Source organism: Gorilla gorilla, chromosome 18 (assembly GCF_029281585.2).
Source record: "Gorilla gorilla gorilla isolate KB3781 chromosome 18, NHGRI_mGorGor1-v2.1_pri, whole genome shotgun sequence".
NCBI classification, from domain to species: Eukaryota; Metazoa; Chordata; class Mammalia; order Primates; family Hominidae; genus Gorilla; species Gorilla gorilla.
Window position 1 is genome coordinate 77,374,290 of NC_073242.2, and position 27,884 is coordinate 77,402,173.

The following is a 27,884-nucleotide window of genomic DNA, read 5'->3' on the forward strand; positions in this document are numbered from 1 at the left end:
TGAACAGTTGTCTTTGTATTTGTGGGGCCTTAACTGGCAGTTAAAGAGACTAAATAATAGCAGGGAGTTTAAAAAGCAGGTGAGATTTAGAATTGATCGATCTGTGTTAGCGGAGGAACATTTATGGTTTCAGTCACTTACCTATAAAGTATGAGAATTGTTTCTTTAAAAGAATGCTGCCTCTGTTTTTCTGCATGTTGTTAGTATTTTCTGAATTGCCGTTTTCCTTTCTAGGGTATTTGTTGGGTTGAGAGATTAGCTGGATTACATGACTACAGTTTTATTTTGCTTTTTGCCTGCCTTTTGCCAAGAAAGACACAAATGTCCCATGTATTTAATTTTGCACACTTCGGTGTTTCTAAACAGGGTAAATGTTTATTTGTTTAAGTACCCATGTATCATATATATTCAATTTATATCTAGCAAGATTTTTCCTCAAAAATTATCCTAAGCAAAGAAGGATTTATATTATAATCAGTCCTTATAAAGTTTCTCATAATACACTGCATTCTCAATTACTTTATTTTTGAAGAACATAGTATTTGAGGAAGTTACATCAAACAGAAATAACCTGGGTAGATACTAGTTTCTGATTATTTTCATAGAAGTCACCTGAAAAATTGGTTAGAAGAAAAAGACAAAATTAATACAAATTTAACAGTTATTTGTGAAATATGTAAATGTTGTGTTATTCCATTTTGCTGTGCTACAAAGGAATACTTGAGACTGGGTAATTTATAAAGAAAAGAGATTTGTTTGGGTCAGAGTTCTCCATGCTCTATAACAGGCACAGTGCTAGCTTATAAGGTGAGGCCTTAGGTAGCTTATAATCATGATGGAGGACAGTGGGAGAGCAGGCATGTCACATGGTGAGAGAGGGAGCAAGGAAAGAGCCAGGAACCTTTTAACAACCAGCTGTCATGTGAACTCATTACCATGGGGAAGGCACCAAGCCATTTATCAGGGATCTGCCCCTGTGACCCAAACATCTCCCAGTAGGTCCCTCCTCCAACATTGGGAAACAAAGCTATAGTAACCAAAACAGCATGTTAGTGGTATAAAAATAGACACATAGATCAATGGAACAGAATGCAGAAACTAGAAATAAAGCCACAAATCTACAGCTAACTGATCTTTGGCAAAGTAGACAAAAACGTACACTGGGAAAGGACAACCTATTCAGTAAATAGTGCTGAGAAAATCGGATGGCCATCTGCAGAAAGAATGAAACTGAACCACTCTCTCTCTTATTTTATATAAAAATCAACTCGAGGTTAGGCTAGGTGGCTCACACCTGTAATCCCAGCACTTTGGGAGGCTGAGGTGGGTGGATCACTTGAGGTCAGGAGTCTGAGACCAACCTGGCCAAAATGGTGAAACCCCGTCTCTACTAAAAATACAAAAATTAGCCGGGCGTGCTGGCGCATGCCTATAGTCCCAGCTACTCGGGAGGCTGAGACAGGAGAATCACTTGAACCCAGGAGGCGGATGGTGCAGTGAGCTGAGATCGCGCCATTGCACTCCAGCGTAGGGGTATCGCAGCGAGACTCTGTCTCAAAAAAAAAAAAAAACAAGTCAACTCAAGATAGATTAAAGACTTAAATGTAAAATCCAAAACTAAAACATACTAGAAGAAAATCTAGAAAAAATTCTTCTAGACGTTGCCCTAGACAAGAATTCATGACTAAGACCTCAGAAGCAAAAGCAACAAAACCAAAAGTAGACAGATGAGACTTAATTAAACTAAAAAGCTTTTTGTACAGCAAAAGAAACAGCAGAGTAAACAGACAGCTTGCAGAATAAGCAAAAATATTTGCAAAATACATATGCAAAAGACCAATACCCAGAATCTACAAGGAACTCAAGCAACTCAACAACAACAAAAAAACCCCAAATAACCCCATTAAAAAGTAGGCAAAGGAGATGAAAGACATTTTTCAAAAGAAGACATACAAGTGGCCAGGAAGCATTTGAAAAAATGCTCAATATCACTAATCATCAGAGAAATGAAAAATCTATGAGATACCATCTTATACCAGTCAAAACGGCTATTTTTAGAAAGTCAAAAGTAACAGATGTTGGTGAGGATGTGGAGAAAAGGGAGTGCTTATATAGTGCTGGGAGAAATGTAAATTAGTACCACCTCTATGGAAAACGTATGGAGAGTTCTCAAAGAACAAAAAATAGAACCATCATTTGATCCAGCAATCCCACTACTGGGTATATACCCAGAGGAAAAGAATTCATTATGTCAAAAAGATACCTGCACACATATGTTCTTTTTATCTGATATAAAAAGTCTGTTTTATCTGGTATAAAAAGAATGGAATCATGCCTTTTGCAGCAATATGGATGAAACTGAAGGCTGTGACAATAACTCAGAAATTCAAATACTGAATATTCTCATTTATAAGTGGAAGCCAAATAATGTGGACATATGAACATAGAGTGTGGAAGAATAGACACAAGCATGAGCTATCATGCCCAGCCTCAAAAAATTTAATTTCCCTCTTAATTTTGTCGTTGACCCAAAGGTTGTCCAGGAGCATGTTGTTTAATTTACATGTGTTTGTATATTTTTGAGAGTTTCTCTTCAGATTGATTTTTAGTTTTATTCCATTGTGTGAAGATACTTGATATGATTTTGATTTTTTTTTTAAATTTATTGAGACTTGTTTTGTGGCCTGACGTTTGGTCTGTCTTGGAGAATGTCCCGTGTGCTAATGAGAAAAATGTATCTTTTGTGGTTGTTGGGTAGAATGTTCTGTAAATGTCTGTTAGGTCCATTTGGTTTTAAGTTCAGTGTTTCTTTGTTGACTTTGTCTGTCTCAATGTTGAAGTCCCACATTATTATTGTATTGCTATCTGTCTCTTTTCTTAGGCCTAGTAGTATTTGTTTTATTAATCTGGTACTCCAGTTTTGGGAATATATACTTAGGATTGTTATATCTTCTTGTTGAATTGATCCCTATGTCATTATATACTGGCCTTTTTTTAAAAAACAAAACTATTGTTGCTTTAAAGTCTGTTTTATCTAATATAAGTATAGTTACTCCTGCTTGCTTTTGGTTTCCTTTTGCATGGAACATTTTTCCACCCCTTTACCTTCAGTCTGTGTGTCTTTAACAGTAAGGCAAATTTCTTGAAAGCCGCATGTAGTTGTTGTTTTTTAATCCCTTGCATCAATTTATATCTTTGAAGTGGTGCATTCAAGGTTAATACTGATGCATGAGGTTTTGTTCCAGTCATAATGTTAATTGCTATCTAGTTGCTTTGTAGATTTTTTTTTTTTCTTTTAAGCAAGAGTCTTGAGTCTTGCTCTGTCACCCAGGCTGGAGTGCAATGGCACGATCTTGGCTCACTACAACCTCCACCTCCCGAGTTCAAGCGATTCCCGTGCTTCAGCCTCCCAAGTAGCTGGAATTACAGGTGCATGCCACCATGCCTGGCTAATTTTTGTATTTTTAGTACAGATGGGATTTTGTCACATTGGCCAGGCTGGTCTCGAACTCCTGACCTCAGGTGATCCTCCCGCCTTGGCCTCCCAAAGTGCTGGGATTACAGGTGTGAACCACTGCAACCAGCCAGCTTTGTAGATTCTTTGTTTTTTGTTCCCGCTATGTGGTCTTCTGGAGTTCTGTCATGTTGCCCTTTTATTTCTTTCTTTTCCTTATTTGTATAATTGTTTCATAAAACTTGTGAGTTTCATGTGTTTTTATGATAGAGTATCAACCTTTTGTTCCCATGTTTAGAACCTCTTTAAGCATTTCTCATAGGACCAATCAAGTGGTGATGAATTCCCTCATTTGCTTGTCTGGGAAACACTTTATTTCTCCTTCATTTGTGAAGCTTACACTAGCAGGATACAAAATTCGAGTTTGACCATTTTCTTTAAGCACTTTGAAAACAGAATCCCCATCTCTTCTGGCTTCTGAAGTTTCTGCTGAGAAGTCCACTGTTAGTGTGATGAAGTTTCCTGTATAAGTGACTAGACACTTTTATTGTATTTAGGGATTTTTCTTTCACATTGACCTTAGACAGCCTGATGACTAGATGCCATGGTGAGATCCTTCTCACAATGTGTTTGGCTGGAGTTTGTTGAGTGTCTTATATCTGGATGTCTAGATCCTTTGCTAGACTAGGGAAGGTTTTCTCAATTATTTTCTCAAATAGGTTTTCTGAAATTTTTGCTTTTTCTTCTCCTCTAGGAATACCTATGATTCATAGGTTCCAATGTCTTATGTAATCCCTTACTTTTCAGAGGCTCTACTCATTTTTTAAAATTCTTTTTTCTTTTTTTTTTTGTCTGACTGGATTAATTGAAAAAACCTATCTTAAAGTTCCGAGGTTCTTTCTTCTGCTTGGTCTAGTCTGTTGTTGAAGCTTTCAAATGTATTTTATAATTCCTTCAATGAATTTTTTATTTCCAGGAGTTCTGTTTGGTTTTCTTTTTAAAATACCTATCTCTTTGGTAAATTTCTCATTCATATCCTGAATTGATTTTCTGACTTCTTTGTATTAGTTTTCAGATTTCTCTTGTACCTTGTTGAGCTACTTTTTTTCTTTTAATTTAATTTTATTTTGAAACAGGGTCTCGCTCTGTTGCCTTGTCTGGAGTGCAGTGATGCAGTCATAGCTCATTGTAAGCCCAAGCAGTCCTCTGCCTCACTGTCCTAAGTAGCTACAAATTCAGGCACATAACACCACACCTAGCTTATTTTTTTATTTTTTGTAGAGATGGAGGGTTATACTATGTTGCCCAGGCTAGTCTTGAACTCCTGGCCTTAAGTGATCCTCCTTCCTCTTGCCTTAGCTTCCTAAACTATTGGGATTGCAGGCATGAGTCACTGTGCCCTGCCCCTGACAGCTTCTTCTTCCTTTTTTTTTTTTTTTCTGAGACAGAGTTTTACCCTGTCACCCAGGCTAGAGTGCAGTGGCACGATCTCGGCTCACTGCAGCCTCCACCTCCTGGGTTCAAGTGATTCTTGTACCTCAGCCTCCTGAGTAGCTGGGATTACAAGTGTGCGTTACCATGCCTGGCTAATTTTTGTATTTTTTTAGTAGAGATGGGGTTTCACCTTGTTGGCCAGGCGGGTCTTGAACTCCTGGCCTCAAGTGATCCACCCACCTTGGCTTCCTAAAGTGCTAGGATTACAGGTGTGAGCCACTGTATCCAGCCCCTGATAGCTTCTCTAAATCAGTGTTTTGAATTCTTTATCTGGCATTTCGAAGATTTGTTTTTTAGTTAGGATCCATTGCTAGAGAATTACTGTGTTTCTCTAGGGGTGTCATAGCACCTTTTTTTTTCATATTTCCAATATTACTGTGCTGATTCATTTGTATCTGGGATAACAGTTGCTTCTTCTTATTTTTTAGTTTACTTTTGTTGGGGCAGGACTTTCTTTCCCTTGAGGATGTATATAGCTATTATGTATGTTGAGTAGGGTCATTTGGCTTTGCTTCAGGGTGCATTCAGTGACATAGACACTGTATGATAGCCTTGGTTATAAAGTAGTCTTAGTATGGTGGCTTTCTCAAATGCCAGTGATAGTAGTAATGTACTGGGTGGGTGATTGGGCTCGAGGCCTCCTGCCTAGCTAGGGTGGATGATGGTGGCAGCAGAGGTCGTGCAAAGCTTGCTTTCTTCCAAGGCACTATGCAGTTGTATCAATAGATGTTGTAATGGGTGGTGCAGGTTGACTTCCCAGCTAGGAGGTGGTGCTTGCAGATGAGCGTCAGCTGCAATAGTGGCCGTAGGGTGATTAACCTTTGTAATTCAAGAATTATTCAGGTATCTTAGGTACCGAGCTGGGCCGTGAAACTCTCAGGGGTCCTGGTCTTGTGCTGTGCTTCCAGGGTAGATTGTGGGGTGAAGCCAGGCAGGCTGGACCAGCCAAGCTCATGTTTGAGCCCCCTGAATGGGTACTTTGGGCCTGGGATAAAATTTCCAGTGGCTGCCTCATACATTGTTTCAAGAATTACTTTATCTTAGATAATCTTGGTATCTGGTAGAGTAAGTCTTCCAGCTTTGTTCTTCTTCAGAATTGGGTTGGCTGTTGTAGGTCCTTCAAATATCCATATAAATTTTAAAGTCAGTTTGTCATTTTCTAACAACAAGTAAATAAATAAAAACTCCTGGGGCATTTTTATGATGATTCCATTGAATCTGTAAATCTAGTTGGGGAGAATTGACAATTTGTATTATCAAGTCTTCTAATTCATGACTAGCTTCATTTATTTAAGTCTTCTTACATAAGTTTTTTTTCTTCAGCTTTTAAGTTCCAGGGTACATGTGCAGGATGTACAAGTTTATTATGTAGGTAAACATGTGCCATGGTGGTTTGCTGCACAGATAATCCATCACCCAGGTATTAAGCCCAGCATCCATTAGCTATTCTTCCTGATGCTCTCCCTCCCCTCACTCCCACCCACAACAGGCCCCAGTGTGTATTGTTCCCCGCCATGTGTCCATGTGTTGTCATTGTTCAGCTCCCACTTATAAGTGAGAACATGCAGTGTTTGGTTTTCTGATCCTGCATTAGTTTGTTGAGGATAATGGCTTCTAGTTTCATCCATGTCCCTGCAGAGGACATGCTCTCGTTCCTTTTTATGGCTGCATAGTATTTCATGGTGTACATGTACCACATTCTCTTTATCCAGTCTGTCATTGATGCGCATTTGGGTTGATTCCATGTCTTTGCTATTGTGAATAGTGCTGCAATGAATATATACAAATCATTCTGTTTCTTTGGCTATATACCCAGTAGTGGGATTGCTGGATCAAATGGTATTTCTGCTTCTAGATCTTTGAGGAATCACCACACTGTCTTCCACAATGGTTGAACTAATTAAACTCCCACCAGCAGTGTAAAAGCATTCCTTATTCTTCACAACCTTGCCAGCATCTGTTGTTTCTTGACTTTTTAATAATTATCATTCTGACTGGTGTGAGATGGTATCTCATTGTAGTTTTTATTTGCATTTCTCTAATGATCAGTGATGTTGAGCTCTTTGTCCTATGTTTGTTGGCAACATAATGTCTTCTTTTGAGAAGTGTCTGTTCATGTCCCTTGCCCGCTTTTTAATGGGGTTGTTTTTTTTTTTCCTTGTAAATTTGTGTTCCTGGTAGACTCTAGATACTAGACTTTTGTCGGGTGGATAGATTGCAAAATTCTTTTCCCATTCTGTAGGTTGTCTGTTCACTCTGATGATACTTTCTTTTGCTGTGCAGAAGCTCTTTAGTTTAATTAGATCCCATTTGTCAATTTTTGCTTTTGTTGCTATTGCCTTTGTCGTTTTCTTCATGAAATCTTTGCCCGTGCCTATGTCCTGAATGGTATTGCCTAGATTTTTTTCTAAGGTTTTTATAGTTTTGGGTTTTACATTTAAGTCTTTAATTTATCTTGAGTTATTAAATAATTTTTGTATAAGGTGTAAGGAAGGGATCCAGTTTCTGTTTTCTGCATATGGCTAGCCAGTTTTCCCAGCACCATTTATTAAATAGAGAATCCTTTCCTCATTGGTTACTAGTACAAAAACAGACACATAGACCAATAGAATAGAATGGAGAACTCAGAAATAAAACCACACATCTACAACCATCTGATCTTCTTAAATAAGTTTTTTAAGAGTTTTGATCATTTTCAGTGGCACACTTTTACATAATTTTTCTTTAGATATGTTCCTAGGTATTTGATCATTATGTGTATATTATTGTAAATAACGTTCTTAAAATTTTGTTTTCTAATTTTTTGTTTCTCGTGTATGACAATGCAATATTGGCCTCCTGTTCAACAAACTTGCCACATTCACTTATTAATTATAATTGTTTGTGGAATCTTTTGGATTTTCTGCATCTACCATCCTGTAATCACAAATGCAGATGTCAGTTTTTACTTCTTCCTTTCCAATCGTTTTACCTTTTATTTCATTTCTTCCCTAATATGTTGTCTAGGACCTCCTGGGAAATGCTGAATAGAAATAATGATAATAGACAAAGTAAGCAGGATAAAAACCTATGAAGAAATTACCAACTGACATAGGCTTTGCTTTGTAGCTTTAGGTCACCCCTCATCACCTAATATTATAAAATTACAATTTGGTAGGATTCTCAGAAACTGTCCAGTTTGACCCTGATTTAATTCTCAACATTCTCCAGTAAACACTATGCCTTGCCTGTTTGACTTTGTTAACAGACATGTCAGACAATCCTGTGGTGAAGTGTGATTTTACTTGTTTATTCAACCTGAGATTTGCTGACAGTGTTAGTTCGTTCTGTGTTGCTGTAACAGAATACCACAGACTGGGTAATTTTAAATGAGCAGAAATGTATTGGTTCACAGTTCTGGAGGCTGAAGAGTCCAATGTCAAGGTGCCAGCTTCTGACAGGAACCTTCTTGCTGCATCTTCACATGGCAGAAGGGCAAAGAAAGAGAAGGGGGCCTGAACTCACTCTTTTATAAGGATATCAGTCTCACCCATAAGGGCAGAATCTTCAGGAACCTAAGAGCAACTTGTTACTTCATGGCCTACTGACCTCTTAAAAGTCTCACTACTTAATATTGTTACAATGGCAGTTAAATTTCAACATGAATTTTGAAGGGGACAAACATTTAAACCATAGCACTGACTTTCTTGAATTTGTATACTCTTTTATTGGTTTTGGAAAGATTTTGGCCATTATCTTTTCAAATATTCTTCCCATTTTTTTACTCTTCCTTCTGGGATTCTGAGAAGAGAGCTCTTCACTGTCTCTTATCCTCCTTTCTATTTTTTTTTGTTAATTTTTCTCTCTCATTCAGTTTAGATATTTTCTGTTGCCCTGTATTCCAGTTTGTTATTGCTTTCTTCTGTTTTTTTGTGGTCTGCTATTAAGTCTATGAAGTTCTTAATTACCATATTGTAATTTTTTTTTTTTTTACTTTTAGAATGGCCACTGGATTTTTTTTTTCTTTCTTTCTTTAAGACAGAGTCTCACTCTGTCACCCAGGCTAAAGTGCAGTGGCACGATTTTGGCTTACTGCAACCTTTGCCTCCTGGATTCAAGTGATTCTGATGTCTCAGCCTCCTGAGTAGCTGGGATTACAGGCGTGTACCACCATACCCAGCTAATTTTGTATTTTTAGTAGAGACGGGGTTTCACCGTGTTGGCCAGGCTGGTCTCGAACTCCTTACCTCAGGTGATCTGCCCTCCTCTGCCTGCCAAAGTGCAAAGTGCTGGGATTACAGGCATGAGCCACCGCGCCCAGCCCATTGGATTCTTTTTTTTTTTTTTTTTTTTTTTCAGACGGAGTCTCGCCCTGTTGCCCAGGCTGGCATGCAGTGGCGTGACCTTGGCTTACTGCAACTTTCACCTCCTAGGTTCAAGTGATTCTCTGGCTTCAGCCTCCCGAGTAGCTGGGATTACAGGCGCCCGCCACCACGCCCGACCAATTTTTGTATTTTTAGTAGAGACGGGGTTTCACCATGTTGGCCAGGCTGGTCTCGAACTCCTGACCTCAAGTGATCTGCCCGCCTTGGCCTCCCAAAGTGCTGGGATTACAGGCATGAGCCACCACACCCGGCCAGGATTCTAGGTTCTCCATTGAAATTTTCTATCTTTTTATGTATTTAATCCCTCCTTTTCCCTATTTTCTTGGACATACTAGTCATTATTTTGAAAATCTCTACCTTAACACTCCGTTATCTGATTCAGTTATGTTTGGTGTTTGTTTTGTTTCTATTACCTTTTTTTCCCCCTTGATTTCTAGTTTTTTGTTCTGTTTTTTAGCATTTCTTGTATTTTTTTACTGGATGCCAGACATTGGATGAAAAATACAAGGGCTGTAACTATTATCCTCTGAAAAGCGTTACATTTTCTTCTGATTGGTAACTACAGTACCAACCTGTCACTCTGTCCTGTCAAGGCTGAGTTTTAGGCTTTGTCAGGACTGGTCAATTTCAGTTTGGGTCTTATTACTGGGATACAGTCTTTATTTTTATTATGTGGTACTCCCAGGATGTGGTTCTTATTCCTTCGTGGGTGACCCTTACTTCTAGGGCATGATCTTTCTGAGTTCTCACATGAAAATCCAATCAGGTGTCTTTAGCATCCTGGCTTCTCCTTTCTCCTGGGTTTCTAAAAGACTCACCCTGAATACATTCAACTTAGGAGTTAGTCAACAGCTTGAGGGGGGTTTAAGTGCAGATTTTTGAGATCCTTCTTTTTGGTTTCTTCCTTTATTGGGATTTTGCCAATGAAATCCCAGTTGCTTTGACAACCTCTAATTTTCAGAATTGCTTTTGACTAAATATTTTATGATTCTAAACATAGCATCTACTCTGTCAATTCTGAATTATGGTGATACTCAATTCTACCTCAAATCCCAAAGAAAAGAGGGGGAAAAAAAAACAAAACTAAGAAGAAACATTGCTTTTGTTTTGTAGCTTTAGGCTTCTACCTATATAATTGACTTATAAAATCTCATTTGAGTAGGATCTTTAGTAGCCACCTACTTTGACTCTGATTTGATTTATAAATCCCTTCACAACATTCCTCAGTAAACACTATGCTTTGCCTGTTTGACTTGGTTAACAGACATGTCTTTATAAACTTGGCTATCCATTTTCCAGTCTGTAGGAAAAGAGAAGCTGTAAATTGGAGAAAAGGCTAGTGGGTGGGTGGTGAGTCATAAGCAATAAGATTTGATGTCAGTGATGACAGGCCTGTCCTCTTATGATAGATTCCTTGAGCCCCCTGCTGACCACAAAGCTTTGGCTGGCTAGACCACAAATCTGTCTCCCTCAATGACAATTTTTGTAGCTCAATATGGATCCTATTTTGTGTGAGTTGCATTTGGAGATTTATTGTTTATCTGCTATATTTGCCTTAGGTGGGACAGTGAAATCAACCTAATGTAGTGGAAGGAAGTAGGTATTACATCCTTAATTCCTTGATATACATCCTTTTATTATGTGGTACTCCCGGGATGTGGTTTTTCAGATTTGGAGAAGAATAGTTAAAAAAAAAAAAACAAAAAACAAAAAAACTGAAAGGATCAAAAGCACTTGATTCTCTTGCAGGGACAGCTTCCTGTTTTGGTTGAGGAAGGAGCTGCACTTAAAATAACTAGCATAAAGCATGCTTAGGGCTTGCTTTCCAGACAACCTCAATTTAAAATGCATCAAAAGCCAGGTGTGGTGGCTCACATCTGTAATCCCAGCACTTTGGAAGGCTGAAGAGGGCAGATCACTTGAGGTCAGGAGTTTGAGACCAGCCTGGCCAACATGGTGAAACCCCATCTCTTCTAAAAATATAAAAATTAGCTGGGCGTGGTGGCACACACCTATAGTCCCAGCTACTTGGGAGGCTGAGCTGGGAGGATCATTTGAACCTGGGAGGCGGAGATTGCAGTGAGCCGAGATCACACCACAGCACTCTAGCCTGGGCAACAGAGCAAGACTGCCTCAAAAAAAGAAAGAAAATAAACAAAATTCATCAAAATAAAATATTTGAATTTTACAGCACTAGTTCTTTTCATTCATTGACTTTCATTCTCCCACTTTACCACACCTTTAACTATTGGCAAGAATGTGGTGAGTGGGAGAAAGGTATCCTGCCACGTAAGCAAGTATACCTACAGCCAGGGGGTCAGAGTGTCACAGAGGAGAGCCACATGCTGACGGGCTTGTGTTTGTTCCCACTCACTGACTATGCAAGCGCCTCTTCTCTTAGCCTGTCTCAGGATGCAGTTCTCCAGGAGGAAACAGCCTTCTGTTGGGCTGCTTTCAGAGCTCTTTGTTGTGGCTTCCTGCCATTGACTTTGCAAGCCCTAAGCATGCTTTATGCTAGTTATTTGAAGTGCAGCTCCTTCCTCAACCAAAACAGGAAGCTGTCTCGTCTCTGCAAGAGAATCAAGTGCTTTTGATCCTTTCAGCTTTTTTTTTTTTTTTTTTGACTATTCTCCAAATCTGAAACATATCCATTCCATCTACGGCCATGAGTGCATTTATGTTCACAGAAAATGCTAAATTTAATGTTTTTAGAAAGTAACCTCTGTGGCCAGACATGGTGGCTAGTGCCTGTAATCCTGGCACTTTGGGAGGCCAGGGCAGGCGGATCACTTGAGGCCAGGAGTTCGAGACCAGCCTGGCCAACACAGTGAAAGCCCGTCTCTACTAAAAATAGAAAAAATTAGTTGGGCATGGTGGTGGGCACCTGTAATCTCAGCTACTTGGGAGGGTGAGGCAGGAGAATCACTTGAGCCCAAGAGGTGGAGGTCACAGTGAGCCAAAAATCAAGCCACTGCACTCTAGCCTGGATGACAGAGCAAGACTCTCTCAAAAAAAAATAAAAAGTAACCTCTGTGCTTTGTGTAACTTTTTGCTAAATTCCTGTCTTTGTCTTCTTGGAACAGTCTTCTACTTGTTACAGGATCTTCCTATCTTTTGGATTTTATATTAGTTTTAATATAAAACTAATATAGTTTTATATTATATAGCCCACTGACATGGCTGTTAGCTGACCTCAGTTCCTTGCTGACTTGGCCAGAGCCTTCAGTTTCTTATCTCTAGTAAGAGGTAATGTGTCTCTCCCTAAGCCGAGGCTGTGACAGCTGGCATCTCCCAGAGGGAATGATGTGTGAGAGAAGCAGGGAGAGTAAGAATCAGACAAAACTGCAGTCTTTTATACCCATCACTATTGCCATATTCTCTTGGTCACACAGCCCAACCCTGGTATGATATGGGAGGCACTGACTCCATGGGGATGGGATATCTGGGCACCATCTTGAAGGCTAGCTGACACAGATTATTTTTTGTGCGTGTGCCTATAAGAATTTTTTGGCCGGGCGCGGTGGCTCACGCCTGTAATCCCAGCACTTTGGGAGGGCGAGGCGGGTGGGTCACGAGGTCAGGAGTTCAAGACCAGCCTGGCCAAGATGGTAAAACCCCATCTCTACTGAAATACAAAAATTAGCCAGGCATGGTGGCAGGGGCCTGTAATCTCAACTACTTGGGAGGCTGAGGCAGGAGAATCGCTTGAACTTGGGGGGCGGAGGTTGCAGTGAGCCGAGATCACGCCACTGCACTCTAGCCTGGCCAGCAGAGTAAGACTCTGTCTCAAAAAAAAAAAAAAAAAAAAAAAAAAGAATTTTTCTAAGCCCACATTGAAGTTTATGCTGTAGAATATCCATCAAACTTGAGCTGATTTCTTATTAAAGACCCAGGTTGCACAGATAGGGGTTAGAAGTTTGGATTCAGTTTTGCATTTTCAGTATTTAATGTCTTGTTTCATCTTGCTCATTCTTACCTTTCCTTTGATTGTATTAGTAGCTCGGGACAAATAAGAATTTATAATTTTCCAAGGAACTAAGGTTGCTGTTGAGGAATATGGGTTTCAGAGACAAGAGTTTAGTCCTTAAGGCACTGGCTCATTGGTACTAAGCTTCAGGGGTCTGTAGTGTTGTTAGAGCTAATTGGATTTTACAAATAAGCCAAGATTATTTAAAAAAAAAAATAGATCTAGAGAGTAACACTTTCTGTGCTAAATCCATTGCATTTGATGGGATACTAGGCAGTATGCTATGTCCAAACTTCTAAAATCAGGCGGTGGTCTAACGTTGAGGTGAAAATATCATGTTGGTATATACTGCCAGTATCATGAAGATATACTAAATATTATTTTCTGAGTCTGACATTTACACTGATTTACTGATTTATCCCTCATCAATATTGGCCTGGCTTAAGAGAGACCTGTTTGCCTGTACAGACCGGGAGGAAGCTTCAATGAAGGCAAAAATCTAACTATAATAGGAGCCAAACATTTGTTATTTGAATTCCAATTGGGGACAGGAAAATAAAATATTATCAAATAATTATAAAGTCATCATTCTGTTAAATGAATCATATAGGAAAATGCATTGACCTTAAAACAGAGTCTGGCTCTGTCACCCGGACTGGAGTGGAGTGGCCTGGTTTCAACTTGCTGTAACCTCCACCTCATGGGCTTAAGCTGTCCTCCCACCTCAGTCCCTAGAGTAGCTGGGACCACAGGTTTTGCCATGTTGCTCAGGCTGTTCTCAAACTCCTGAGCTCAAGAAATCCACCTGTCTCAGCCTCCTGAAGTGCTGGGATTACAGGCGTGAGCCACCGCGCCCGGCCTGCAGTGACCTTTGGTTGTCATTGTTATACATTATCAAAACAAACCCAAGTTACAAGAGTATTAAAGCAATACTTAATAGTTTTAAAAAATATATTACAAAAGGTCTCTGCATTTTAACTACTCATCTAAATAATTGTCTAGGAATATTTTCTGAATCTCTAATACAGGAAATGAGATTTATTAATACATAAAACCCACTGAAAACAGGGGTGCAAACTTTCTTGTCTGGTACTAAAGATGGATTCCTATGTTTTGGGCCCTTGTTTATACCAGTTTATTCAATCAGTGAGTCAGCTAGCATTTACTGAATAGTCATATGCGTTGCTTAATGATGGGGATAGTGTTCTGAGAAGTGCATCCCTGGGAAATTTTGTCATTGTGGAAACATCATAGAGTGTACTTACACAAACCTAGATGGTGTAGCTTTCTACACACCTAGGCTATATGGTATAGCCTGTTAATCCTAGGCTATAAACTTCTACAGCATGTGACTATACTGAATACTGTAGGCAGTTATAACAGAGTGGTATTTGTGTATCTATACAACAGATAAACAATAAAGAAAAAATAAACAACAAATAAAAGCTGGTACTTCTGTATAAAGGCACTTACCATGAATGGAGTTGCAGGACTGGAAGTAGCTCTGCGTGAGTCAGCAAGTGAGTGGTGAGTGAATGTGAAAGCCTAGGACATTACTGTGTATATACTACTATAGACTTATTAACACTGTACACTTAGCCTGTATTTTTAAATTTTTTTCTTTTTTTTACTTCTTTTTCTTTTTTTGAGACAGGCTGTGTTGCTCAGGCTGGTCTTGAACTCCTGGGCTCAAGTGATCCTTCTACCTCATCCTCCTAAGTAGCTGGGATTACAGGTGTATGCCACCACACCCAGCTTTTTAAAACTTTTCAAATCTTTTATAATAACAGCTTAAAACACAAATACACTGTATAGCTATACAAAAAATATTTTTACCCCATTTATGCCTAGTGCTCCATTATTGGAACACTAAGCTTGTGGGAGTTATTTATATCCTACTGCTCAAGGTCATTGCCAAGGTCTGATTTTTCACAAAAAAAAATTCACAACTTCTGGCATAAATGGGTTAATATCCTTACTGTATATAAGCTTTTTTAAAAATTGTTTTACTTTTTAAACTTCTTTGTTGAAAGCAAAGACACAGACACACATTAGCCCAGTCCTGAACTAGGTCAGGATCTTCAGTTTCACTGTCTTCCACTTCCACATCTTGGCCCACTGGAAGGTCTTCAGAGGCAGTAACATGCATGGATAACAGTGCCTTCTACCTACTGAAGGACCTGCCTGAGGCTGTTTTACAGTTAACTTCTTTTTTACAGAAGGGAGTACACTCTAAAATAATGATGAAAAGCATAGTGTAGTCCAGGCATGATAGTGTGTGCCTGTAGTCCCAGCTACTCAGGAGGCTGAGGCAGGAAGATTGCTTGAACCCATGAGTTCAAAACCAGTCTGGGCAACATAGCGAGACTCCACCTCTAAAAATATATATAAGAATAAAAAAATTTTTTTTAATGAAGCATAGTAAGTACATAAACCAATAACATAGTCACTCACTATGACTATGAAGTGTTATGTACTGTATGTAATTGTACGTGCTGTGCATTTATACAGCTGGCAGCACAGTAGGTTTGTGTACACCAAGCATCACCACAAAGATTTGGGTAATGCATTCCATTGCCCTAACGGGGCTACAACATCACTAGGCAATAGGAATCTTTCAGCTCCGTTGTTGTCTTCTGGGACTTCTGTCGTATATGTGGTCTGCCTTTGACCGAAATGTTGTTATGCAGTGCGTGACTATACCCACTATATGTCAAGTTCTAAATTGGATTCTGGGAAGCTGATTAAAGAGAAAATAATGTGTAGTCTATTGGAAGAGGTAGATAAACAATTTTTAAGTGAAATAATTGCTGATTTTTAACCTCTGTGGAGGCACTGAATTGATCATTGAAAGCTCTATTTTACTTACTAAAGATATGGTAGCTTATAAAAATTACTTATAGTAAATGGACATGAAAAGGTCATTTGCTTACATCTCTAAATTCATTTTGATGGAAAAATAGTGGAAAAATGTTTGCAGATACCCTTTTGTTTGTTTGTTTTTTTCATAATAGATAATTGCCACTAAAATTGAAAAATGGCCAGGTCCGTTGGCTCATGCCTGTAATCCCAGCACTTTGGGAGGCCAAGGCGGGTGGATTACTTAAGCTCAGGAGTTCAAGATTAACCTGACCAACATGGCAAAACCCCATATCTACTAAAAATACAAAAAATTAGCCAGGTGTGGTGGTGCACACGCCTGTTGTCCCAGCTACTTGGGTGACTGAGGCATGAGAATCACATGAGCCCGGGAGGCGGAGGTTGCAGTGAGCTGAGATTGTGCCACTGCACTCCAGCCTGGGCAACAGATGAGACTCTGTCTCCAAAAAAAAAAAAAAAAAAAAAAAAACAACTAAAATTGAAAAATACCTCACAGTCATAACTTCCATCTGTATCTCAGTGGTTATTATGTAGAAATGTTCAGTAGGTAAACTTGAAAGAAAATGTATTTGGTAATCGTAAGGTTGTGTTGCCACCCCCAAAATAATGAAGAAAATACCAACAGAAGGAAAAAGGATTTATTGCTGGCCTGAAGGTTCTTCTGGGCATTTGATCTACAGATTTCTCCATTATAGCTAGTTCCTTTAAAAAAATAAAAAACATTGAAAATATGCAGACCCAAATGCCTTGGCAGCCCTGGTCAGTAACTTGAATCTCAGTTGCACTTAGCACAGTTCCTCTGGCTGGGAAGATGTTGTTTTGGAAAAGATTAACCTGAAATGACAGCACGAATTATACAGTTGGAAGTATCAGGTTTTTCTGATTTTTTCAAAAGATACTTTGTTTCCCTTTTCTGCCTTACCATGGGAAGGTCCTTAGATGCATCATATCCTTGTCAGTTTAGCCTTGTGACACATATTTCTGCAATTTTGTGCAATAAGAAAGCCACTCGAAATCTCAGCATTTCATGTCACTTTTAAAGTAGGCTCAGTTAAAACAAAACAACTTGATTGTTTGTATAACCACAACCATATGTGTCTTTCTCTCCATGCTTAAACAAGGTCTGAAATCGTGTGTCAAACAGTTGAGATGTAAACATCTCCTCCTCACATATAACCCCTCTGCCATCTTGTTATTTATATCCCCAGTAACACACTTCTTGTCCCTGACACAAGTACAACCGTCTCCATGTTCCATTTTGCTCCTACTCCACAACTCAGGAAGCCAGTGTGATGGAATTCAGCTTGCAAGAAAAAATTTTAATCATTCAAAAATAATTGTTACATAATTACTTTTCACTGATTAAAAATATTTGTTTACTTGACAAAATTAGCATTAAAAACAGCAATTCTTTGGCAGATTAATAAGTATTTTGATGATTTGTCATTTTTCACAGATGTTGATAAAATTTAAGAATTACATAGCCGAAATTTGGTCTAATTCAACAAACCACAATTGACTATTTTGGTAAGGCCCTATGACGAATGGTATGGGAGAGTGGAGTTTATCCAATCTGACTTTCATTTTATTGATAAGGAAACTGGGGCCCCATTTGTTCTTTTTTTTAATTGCTACATAATATACATATTTATGGGGTATAGTGTGATGTTTCAGTACATGTATACATTGTGTAAAAATCAAATCAGGCTGTTTAGCATATCTGTCACCTCATATATTTATCATTTCTTTGTGGTAAGTATATTTAAAATTCTCTATTCTAGCTATTTTGAAATATACAATACTGTTAACCATAGTCACTGTGCAATAGAACAGTGGTCCCCAACCTTTTTGGCACCAGGGACCAATTTCATGGCAGACAGTTTTTCCACGGACCTGTGGGGTGGTGGTTTCAGGATAAAACTCTTCCACCTCGGATCATCAGCATTAGATTCTCATAAGGAGCACCCACCCTACATCCCTCACATGCACAGTTCATAATTCACAATAGAGTTTGAGCTCCTATGAGAATCTAATGCCGCCGCTGATCTGACAGGAGGCGGTGCTCAGGCCGTAATGCTCGCCCACCCGCTGCTTACCTCCTCCTGACAGGCCATGGACTGGTACTGACCGGTCCACAGCCTAGGGTTTGGGGACCCCTGCAGTAGAACACCAGAACTTATTCCTCCTATTTATCTGCAATTTTGTACCCATTGACCAATCTCTCCCCATCCCCACTATCTCTCCCCTTGCCAGCCTCTTGTAACCACTGTTCTACTCTCTGTTTCTGTAAGATCAACTTCTTTAGATTCCACATATAAATGAGATCATGCAGTATTTGCCTTTTGGTGCCTGGCTAATTTCACTTAATATAATGTCCTCCAGGTTCAACCATGTTGCCACATGTGACAGGATTTTATTCTTTTTGTGGCTGAATAATATTCCATTGTTTATATATGTCACATTTTCTTTATCCATTCATCCATTGATGGATGCTTACGTTGATTCCATATATTAGCTATTGTGAATAGTGCTGCAACAAACATGGAAGTGCAGATACCCCTTTGACATATTCATTTCCTTTGGATAAATGCCCATTTGTGGGATTGCTGGATCATATGGTAGTTCAACTTTTAGATTTTGAGAAACCTCCATACTGTTTTCCATAATGGCTGTACTAATTTACATTCCAGCCACCAGTGTGTAAGAGTTCTCCTTTCTCCACATCCACACCAACTACAGGTGGCTTTTCTAGACTGGACTTTAGGTTGGGACAAAAAGTGTCTTTGAGAGTCAGTAGTCCTAATACTGTCTGTGAACGCTGTGGACTTAGGCAGTTTGTTTAAGCTTGTTTAAACTGGGTCTCTCTTTCCTTAGATATAAATGGAGGGTTAGACTGGATCTTTAAGCTTCTGCCCAGCATTTAATGTTCTGTTTATTGTGGTTCTAGCCTGTGCTTCGTGAATTCCTGATTCTTCCTGAATTCTGCTAAGCATCAGAATGCAGTCTATACATTCTCAACAGCTTCCCAAAGACATGATATTAGTATAACAGAAACAGTAGTAGTCCTTTCTTGGAAAATTATCCCCATTTCTGGACCCTATTTTATTGCTGGCTGCAATTAACAGGTTCTTGTATGTCCCATCCTTCCCTCCTCCATCCCTAACCCACAGGCATTAAAAACCTGCTGTTTGTGAAAATGAACACTTCTTTGATAATCTGGAAGAAGGGGTTCCAGTTACCAGAAAATTTAGCTCTTGAACTCCTGGGACTGGGCTTGAAAGCATAGTACTATTATGCTTCAGATTAAGCAGGGTATAGAGAATAAGGAGTGATCACTAAAATTCTGTCTTGAATAAAGATGATGATAGATATCCCAGGGCCCTCTGTGGTTAGATAGTCTCCATGTCTACCGCATTCTGAGGAATTGTGGGTGTTGCGCTTTTTATGTTTCTGGCCTCCCTGCTACTTGCCATTGGTTGGATCACTGGCCGAGAGCTACCATTTTGCTTCAAGATTTTTTCAAACAGCAAGGAACTTTTTTATTTTTTAACAGAGAGCTACTGAAGTTTCCTGAGTTATTACAACCCCCTTATCCTTCCTCCTTACTTCCCCTTTCAATAATTCCCTTTCCTCCCTCTTCCCACAGCAGTTCTTTGGCTATTGGGCCTGTTTTCATTGAAACCATGTTCCTGTGGCAGAGGGAAAATGAATAGAGAAGAACAGTTGACTGTGTCCAAGTGATAGCTGCTTGCTTAGGAAAAGCCTGGTCCTTCCCCAGAGGAGTCTGTCCCTGTAGGACTTCCCTCCATAATAGCTGTGCTTCCATCAGCTCTAGAGGATGGCTTAGCCCCCTTCGGGGGTCCACTGCATTTCACTCTCACTTGGCTCACAGCCATCACCACAGTCCATGCTGTGAGTGCATTGCTGGTTCTGCCCCCGTGCTGTGTGCATCTCTGCTGCTTTAATGCTGGGAAACTCCGTGGTTATGCCCCAACTATCTTGGCGATGTTCTGGATCAGACATAGATAATACCTATTAAAGGTATTAATAGGCCAATAATACCTAGTAAAGAAGAGCTGGGAGATACCTCTGCATAGATTAAATCAACTAAAAAACGCTAGCCCCCTCCCATTTTCAGACCGATTTCATTTCTTTTAAGTGGGAAAATAGTTGAAGTTGGATGAAGCAGAGCTAGCTTATTCTACTCATTTTATATTTCTGTGGCCTTTCTTTTCAACCTCTGCTTAACAGCACTTTATTACTTAGTTTTTTTGTTTTGTTTTGTTTTGTTTTTTTGGGATGGAATCTCACGTTGTCGCCCAGGTTGGAGTGCAGTGGCATGATCTCGGCTCACTGCAACCTCCACTTCCCAGGTTCAAGCGATTCTCATGTGTTAGCCTCTCAAGTAGCTGGGATTACAGGCACCTGCGACCAGGTCCGGCTAATTTTTGTGTTTTCATTAGAGATGGGGTTTCACCATGTTGGCCAGGCTGGTCTCGAACTCCTCACCTCAGGTGATCTGCCCGCCTCAGCCTCCCAAAGTGCTGGGATTATAGGTGTGAACCACCACGCCCAGCCTCACTTTATTACTTTTAAGAATATGCTTCAAAATAGTTTGTAAAGAAGATTTTAATAGGGAGCACTTATATGAAATATAATAGTGATATATAGTATAGCATAGAGCAGAGTCTTCAGTCTTTGTATCTTTTTCTTTTTTTCTTATGCATATTTAATGTATGTGATTCCCAACAGTTGTGTGATTGTGGTCAGAGCCCTGTCTGTGGGATGCTGGGTAGAATGAGATTGTAGAGAGCACTTTGTTTTCTTGTAATTGAAGGGTTTGGGGTGAGAATATGTGAGTCATAGAAATCTGTATAGTAAATATTACTCTCAAAAGGGAGCCATCAGGATCTGGGAGAATTTGCTAAAGGAAAACTAAGAAAGAAAAAAAGGCCAGGTACAGTGGCTCACTCCTGTAATCCCAACACTTTGAGAGGCCAAGGCAGGAGGACCGAAGGCCAGGAGTTCAAGACCAACCTGGCCAACATAGTGAAACCCCGTCTCTACTAAAAATACAAAAATTGGGCCAGGCGCGGTGGCTCACACCTGTAATCCCAGCACTTTGAGAGGCCGTGGCGGGTGGATCACGATATCAGGAGTTCGAGACTAGCCTGACCAACATGGTGAAACCCCATCTCTACTAAAAATACAAAAATTAGCCAGGCATGGTGACGTGCGCCTGTAATCTCAGCTTCTCAGGAGGCTGAGGCAGGAGAATCACTTGAACCCAGGAGGTGGAGGTTGCAGTGAGCCGAGATCACACCATTGCCCTTCTAGCCTGGGTGACACAGGGGGACTCCGTCTCAAAAAAAAAAAAAAAAAAAAAAAATTGGCCAGGTGTGGTGATACACACACCTGTAATCCCAGCTACTTGGGAGGCTGAGGCATGAGAATCACATGAACACAGATGGCAGAGGTTACAGTGAGCTGAGATCACACCACTACGCTCCAGCCTCTGTCTCAAAAAAAAAAAAAAAAAAAGGTGGGGCGGTGGGGGGAGCGGGAGCCAGCATATAATTCAGTATCTCTCATCTATACATATTAAGGCTTTTGACCATTACCAAATTCTCCCAGCAGCTCTCTGAGAGTACTGTAATTCTGGTTTTGCTGATTAGAAAACCAGATACAAGGAGGTAAAGTCACCTTGTTCTAGGCCACATAGATGGTAATTCTGAGTCAGGACTGGAGACAGTGATTTATTTTTAATATCTCATGTAATGTTAATCTCATAACTCAGGGCATAACTCTTTTACCATTTTGGACTATATCATTTCATTCATATGATAAAGACACTGTAGCTTCCCCCTCACCTGCAGCTTCACTTTCTGCAGTTTTAGTTACCTGTGGTCAACCATCGTCCAAAAATATTAACTGGAAAATTCTAGAAATAATCCACTCGTAAGTTTTAAATTGTGCACTATTCTGGGCAGTGTGATGAAATGTCGAGCCATCCTGCTCTGTGTGACCCTGGACAGGAAGCCTCTCTTTGTCCAGCATATCCATGCTGTATGACTCCCGCCCCTTTAGCCACTCAGCAGCCATCTCACTTACCAGATCAACTGTCTTGGTATCACGGTGTTTGTGTTCAAGTAACCCTTCCTTTACTTAATAATGGACCCAAAGCCAAGAGCAGTGATGCTGGCATTCTGGGTTTATTTTATTAGTATTGTTGTAAATCTCTTACTTTGCTTAATTTATAAATTAAACATGATCATAAGTACATATCTATAGGGAAAAAATGGTATATATAGGGTTCTGAACCATCCTGCATTTCAGGTATCCACCGTGGGTCTGGAAATGTATCGCCTGTGGAGAAGGGGTGACTACTGTGTATGTAAAAATCACCCTGTGTGAAATGTTATATCCTCCCCTTTCCTCAGTTTAACGTTGTTTTGAAAGAATTTTCTCACATTACTTGAAAACACTTAGGAAACCATTTTTAGTGACTGTAGTATTTTACCAGTTAGATATGCCATGGTTTACTTAACCATGTTCCTAATGTTGGGTACTTATATTGGATCTAAGTTTTGCTGTTATTTGTAGTGCTGCGATGGGTGACTGTGCACAAACCCTTGCCTGTACTTCTGTGTATTTCCCTAAGGATAGATTGCTGCAAAAAAGAACCACTGAGTGTGAGACTGTAAATATTTGGAAGGCTTTCAGTCTATTTCCATATTGCTTTCCTGAAAGATTGAACCAGTTTATACTTCTGTAAGCAACAGTGTTTGAGAAGATCTCTTTACTTTTTTTAACATTGACCTTTGTCATTTCTTAAACTTTACTAGTTATTTTGGTAACCAGCTTGTTTTTGTAATTTGAATTTCTTTGCTTCTCAGTGAAATAATAGTTTCTTTTATAGGAGTATTAACCATTTGTTAAGAACCACTATTTTAGTCCAAAAGAAAGGTATGTAAGAAGAAAACTGCGCAATTCCAGTGGGAAGGACTTGGGGTCAGGGTCCCTGATATGTTGGAAGGCTGAACTTTTTGTTGTTGGTTTTTCCCCTTGCCTTAAAAAGTCCATATTGCTTGAATGTTGCAATCTTGGGCAAGGCCGGCAATTAATCCAAGGGATGATGCCACTGTCTTCTCCTGGTGCTGGTCCTTTCTGACAGAGAACATGGTACTAGGGCTGAGTGCTTGAATGCTTGCACATAGGACCCAGAAGGTGCACATATAACCGGGGGTTCGTTCCTTGAGTGATATCTTTGTGAGATGACATTTTGCTTGTTGGTTGTTTGTTTTATAATGAGGAATCAAAGTGGGTATTCTAGGAAGATCCAGTGTTTCCCTACTCTCACTTTGCATTACACACAATCCAGGGGGTGACTCAGAATCCAGTGCTGTCCTGCCTCTCCCAGTTGGCTGACACCATTTTCTTGACTGGAGCCTTAGTTTTCTAGGCATATATTCTAATGATGGAACATTTTGAAATGCAGATTATTTTTGAGGTTACTGAATTTTTTAATAACACAGCTGCTGTCCCTAAATTGCCATCTTTTATAAGGTCTAGTTGCATTAGAAATAGCTCTCCCAACCCCACTCCCCCAGTGCTCAGAATGCTGAACCCCGTACTACACTTGGAAAAGGATTGGATGTCTTAAAGCATTGGTTATGTAATTGTGGGTTGGCTTTCACCCACTAAGCTTTACTTCCTCCTGTGATAGTGAAATACAAGCTGGCAACAGTAATAAGATCTCAGAAAAGCTTGTCACAAAGCACCACAGACTAGAGAAACTTGTAAGCTCTTTTTGCACTGGCTGAAGTTTTTGAGTACCACTACCTTCCATCTGTAGAGTGTAGTAACCTTAGACAGGTAGTGCTTTTCTTCTGTGCATTAATTTTAATTAAGCAATGACACCTACTTTCTTTTCCACTCTGAGATCTGCATGTAGCTAAACTTATCAGGTGAGTGCTTTCCCATCTTTGATCATTGATACTGCTTGGAATATACCGGAAAAAGAGCAGCAAGCAGAAAATCTCCCATTTCCACAAGCTGCTGACTAACTCAGAATTGCTAGATTTTGTGAAGCAAATGAATGCTATAAAAGAAGTCAGAAAGATCAGGGAAGCTGTCCCTAGGACTTGGTCAGGCCAAACCTTGAAATATCAAGTGATGTTACAGAGGTACAATTATGAGAATATATATAACTCAAGACTTACATATGTGATAAATAGTGCATTGCTCTTTGCCGTCTACAAAGGATTTGCTTTTTTTTTTTTTTTTTTTTTTCCGAGACGGAGTCTCACTGTGTCGCCCAGGCTGGAGTGCAGTGGTGCGATCTCCGCTCACTGCAAGCTCTGCCTCCCGGGTTCACGCCATTCTCCTGCCTCAGCCTCCTGAGTAGCTGGGACTACAGGCGCCCAGCTAATTTTTTGTATTTTTAGTAGAGACGGGGTTTCGCTGTGTTAGCCAGGATGGTCTCGATCTCCTGACCTCGTGATCCGCCCGCCTCGGCCTCCCAAAGTGCTGGGATTACAGGCGTGAGCCACCACGCCTGGCCAGGATTTTATTTTTAATTCTCACAGCAATTCTGCAGAGAGAGGTAGTGAGAGGTTTAATGCTTTGTTCAACGTAATTTGCTGTTAAATAGCCATCCATTGGCAGAAAATCTGAACTGTTGTGTTTTCCTTCCTGTGTCATTCATGGTTTCAGTCCTGAAGAGGAGCCCACTAGAGCCCAACAGGAGAGGAGAGTGGGAGAATCCCTCACCCAGAAGTTCACAGTGGTATCATTTAGTGACACTCAGGATGTCTCCAGTTATTGTTAGAATTTAAAGTTAGGTTCATCCCTGTGAGGTCCAAGAAAATATAAAAATAAAATAAGGGTCTACTAGTATTAAACATACTCAGTAATCACTTTTGAAAGGAAAGGAGTTAGTGGAAAAAATGGAAGAACCATAACGAAACTAAAATAAATATATGTAGATATATTGCTGGACGTGGTGGCTCACACCTGTAATCCCAACACTATGGGAAGCTGAGGCAGCCAGATCACTTGAGGTCAGGAGTTCAAGACCAGCCTGGCCAACATGGTGAAACCCCGTCTCTACTAAAAATACAAACATTAGGCCGGGCTCAGTGGCTCACACCTGTAATCCCAGCAGTTTGGGAGGCTGAGGTGGGCGGATCACCTGAGGTCAGGAGTTCGAGACCAGCCTGGCCAACATGGTGAAACCCCATCTCTACTAAAAATGCAAAATTTAGCTGGGCGTGGTGGCACATGCCTGTAGTCCCAGCTACAGGGAGGTTGAGCCAGGAGAATCACTGGAACCCAGGAGGTGGAGGTTGCAGTGAGCCATGATTGTGGCACTACACGCCCGCCTGGGTGACACAGCGAGACTCCATCTCAAAAAAATAAAAATTATGTGTGTGTGTGTGTGTGTGTGTGTGTATATACATACACACACACACACACATATATATATATATACACACATACACACACACACACACAAACATTAGCCGGGCATGGTGTTGTGCACCAGTAATTCCAGCTACTCTGGAGGCTGAGGCAGGAGAATCGCTTGAACCCATGAGGCAGAGGTTGCAGTGAGCCGAGATTGCACCACTGCACTGCAGCTTGGGTGACAGAGCGAGACTCTGTCTCAAAAAATATAGATAGATAGACAGACAATGTTAGATAACTGCATAATTATTATATGTGTGTATTAATATACAAAGCAATCACTTTCAGAAGGAATAGTGTGTTAAAAAAAGGTAATGAAAGATTTTAAAACAAAACACTTCATGAGACAAGAAGTTAGAACAATTACGGCAAACTAAAAGAAAAAGCTAGGAATGAGATCGAATACAGCCAAGTATTTCCTGCCGTTTTAAAACGTCTACTCCCCATTTTGGGTTTCTGGCCACAGATTATGTAATATTTTTCGTTACTTGAACTGGAATTACAAAGATTGATACAGAATGTGGTCCGATAAGTCGATTGGGTCCTGCTCCTTGTATATCTAGGTCCAAACCAAAATGAGTCAATATTTGGACAAGATATCAGCCATCCAGGGCTTATAGGCAGGTAAAGGAGATGGCCCATTATTACAGGGATTTCAAACCAGGCTTTGTATTCTCTTACCCTGGCACTGCCAATTATATTTATTTATTGGAAAATGATAACCTTAGAGTTAAGCTATATGCTTATAAAAGAGGCACTGCTTATATGGGTTCTATCATGTCCAGGTTTACATTGTCCATTAGAAAACAGGACACCTGGCTGGGTGCAGCAACTCATGCCTGTAATCCCAGCACTTTGGGAGGCCAAGCGAGGGAGGATCGCTTGAGCCCAGGAGGTCAAGGCAGCAGTGAGCTGTGTTCACACCACTGCACTAGACACCGTCTCAAAAAAAAAAAAGTGTTGGGGGGAGAGAGAGAGAGAAGAGGAGGGGAGGGGAGGGGATACCTGATCAGACTCCTCTGAAGAGGGAATTGAAAAGTTTGTCACAAGCCCTGAGTTATGCTGATATAACAGAGAATTGTTAGATCAGAGAATCCAAAGTAACCTACTGCGCTTAGCCCTTCAGTCTTTGTCCTAGCTATAGGCCATGAAGTTGAATAGTGCCGGGAATTGTTCTTGACTTAAGAATATAATGGTCAAAAAGGACAGGCAAAGTTGTTTCCCTTCTGGAACTTACACTTTAATGGGGGAGATAGACAATAAGCAAGTAAAAGTAATTGAACAAGGCAATTGCAAATACCACGGTCGGTGAGCTCTTGAAACACAAATTATTTCACCTGCATTCCACAGATACACAGGTGAATGTTTGCCTTGATAAATGCATAAAAGTGACTGAACTTTTGAGGTCCACTGGGCTTTTGTTTGATATTTACTGCTAGTGAATTTTCCAGCCTGCAAATCTCTTAGAACTTCTAAATACATTTTTTTTTTCTTTTAGGTTGCAGAGAACACATCTTAGAAGATGAAAAACCTGAATCTATCAGTGACACTACTGACTTGGCTCTACCACCTGAAATGCCGATTTTGATTGATTTCCATGCTCTGAAAGACATCCTTGGGCCCCCGATGTATGAAATGGAGGTGATTCATTCTTTTTATTTCTTTTTGCTCCAGTCAATGAAAGGAACACTTTATTGAGGCCCCAGGGCCGTAGGGCCTGGGCAGGAGGCTGCCCTTTGGGGAAGGAATAGCCTTATTCGACCTTCTTTTTGGGACGCAGGTTGTTGGCGTGGCCACACTTCTTGCAGCAGTTGACGGCATGGGGGCGCAGGCGAGCACAGCTCTTGTGGCACATCATCTTGTTGCAGTTGTATTTCTGGGCAAGGTGGCAGAGGGAAGGCTCCGTAATGCCACCTCGCAGGCGCAGCATCAGGCACAGGGTGGACTCTTTCTGGATGTTGTAGTCTAAGAGTGTGTGGCCATCCTTCAGCTGTTTGCCCTCAAATATCAGACACTGCTGGTCAGGTAGGATGCCCTACCTGTCTTGAATTTTGGCTTTGACATTCTCAGTGGCATCACTGGGCTCGACCTCAAGGGTGATGGTCTGGCCTGTGAGGGTCTTCACAAAGATCCACATCTCAGCGTCTGCAGCTTGGCCAGTCTCACTCCATTCTCGTTTTTTTGTTGGTACTCACTGGTGTACTCAGGTGGTTGCTTAACAGAGAAGTAAAATTGGGTGTTTCCAGAGGCTGAATTT

The 27,884-nt window shown here is 40.4% G+C and overlaps 1 protein-coding gene and 1 pseudogene across 2 annotated transcripts in view; one reads left to right on the forward strand and one right to left on the reverse strand.

The window, feature by feature from the left end:
• Window positions 1-27,884, forward strand: part of LONP2 (lon peptidase 2, peroxisomal) — a 119,043-nt gene that overhangs the window by 63,191 nt on the left and 27,968 nt on the right. For both annotated transcript variants that reach the window (XM_004057621.5, XM_031002551.3), the window contains exon 12: window positions 27,126-27,268. In XM_004057621.5, the coding sequence (XP_004057669.3) occupies window positions 27,126-27,268 (143 nt within the window). The remainder of the gene's footprint in view (window positions 1-27,125; window positions 27,269-27,884) is intronic.
• Window positions 27,381-27,787, reverse strand: LOC101150083 (ubiquitin-like; annotated as a pseudogene).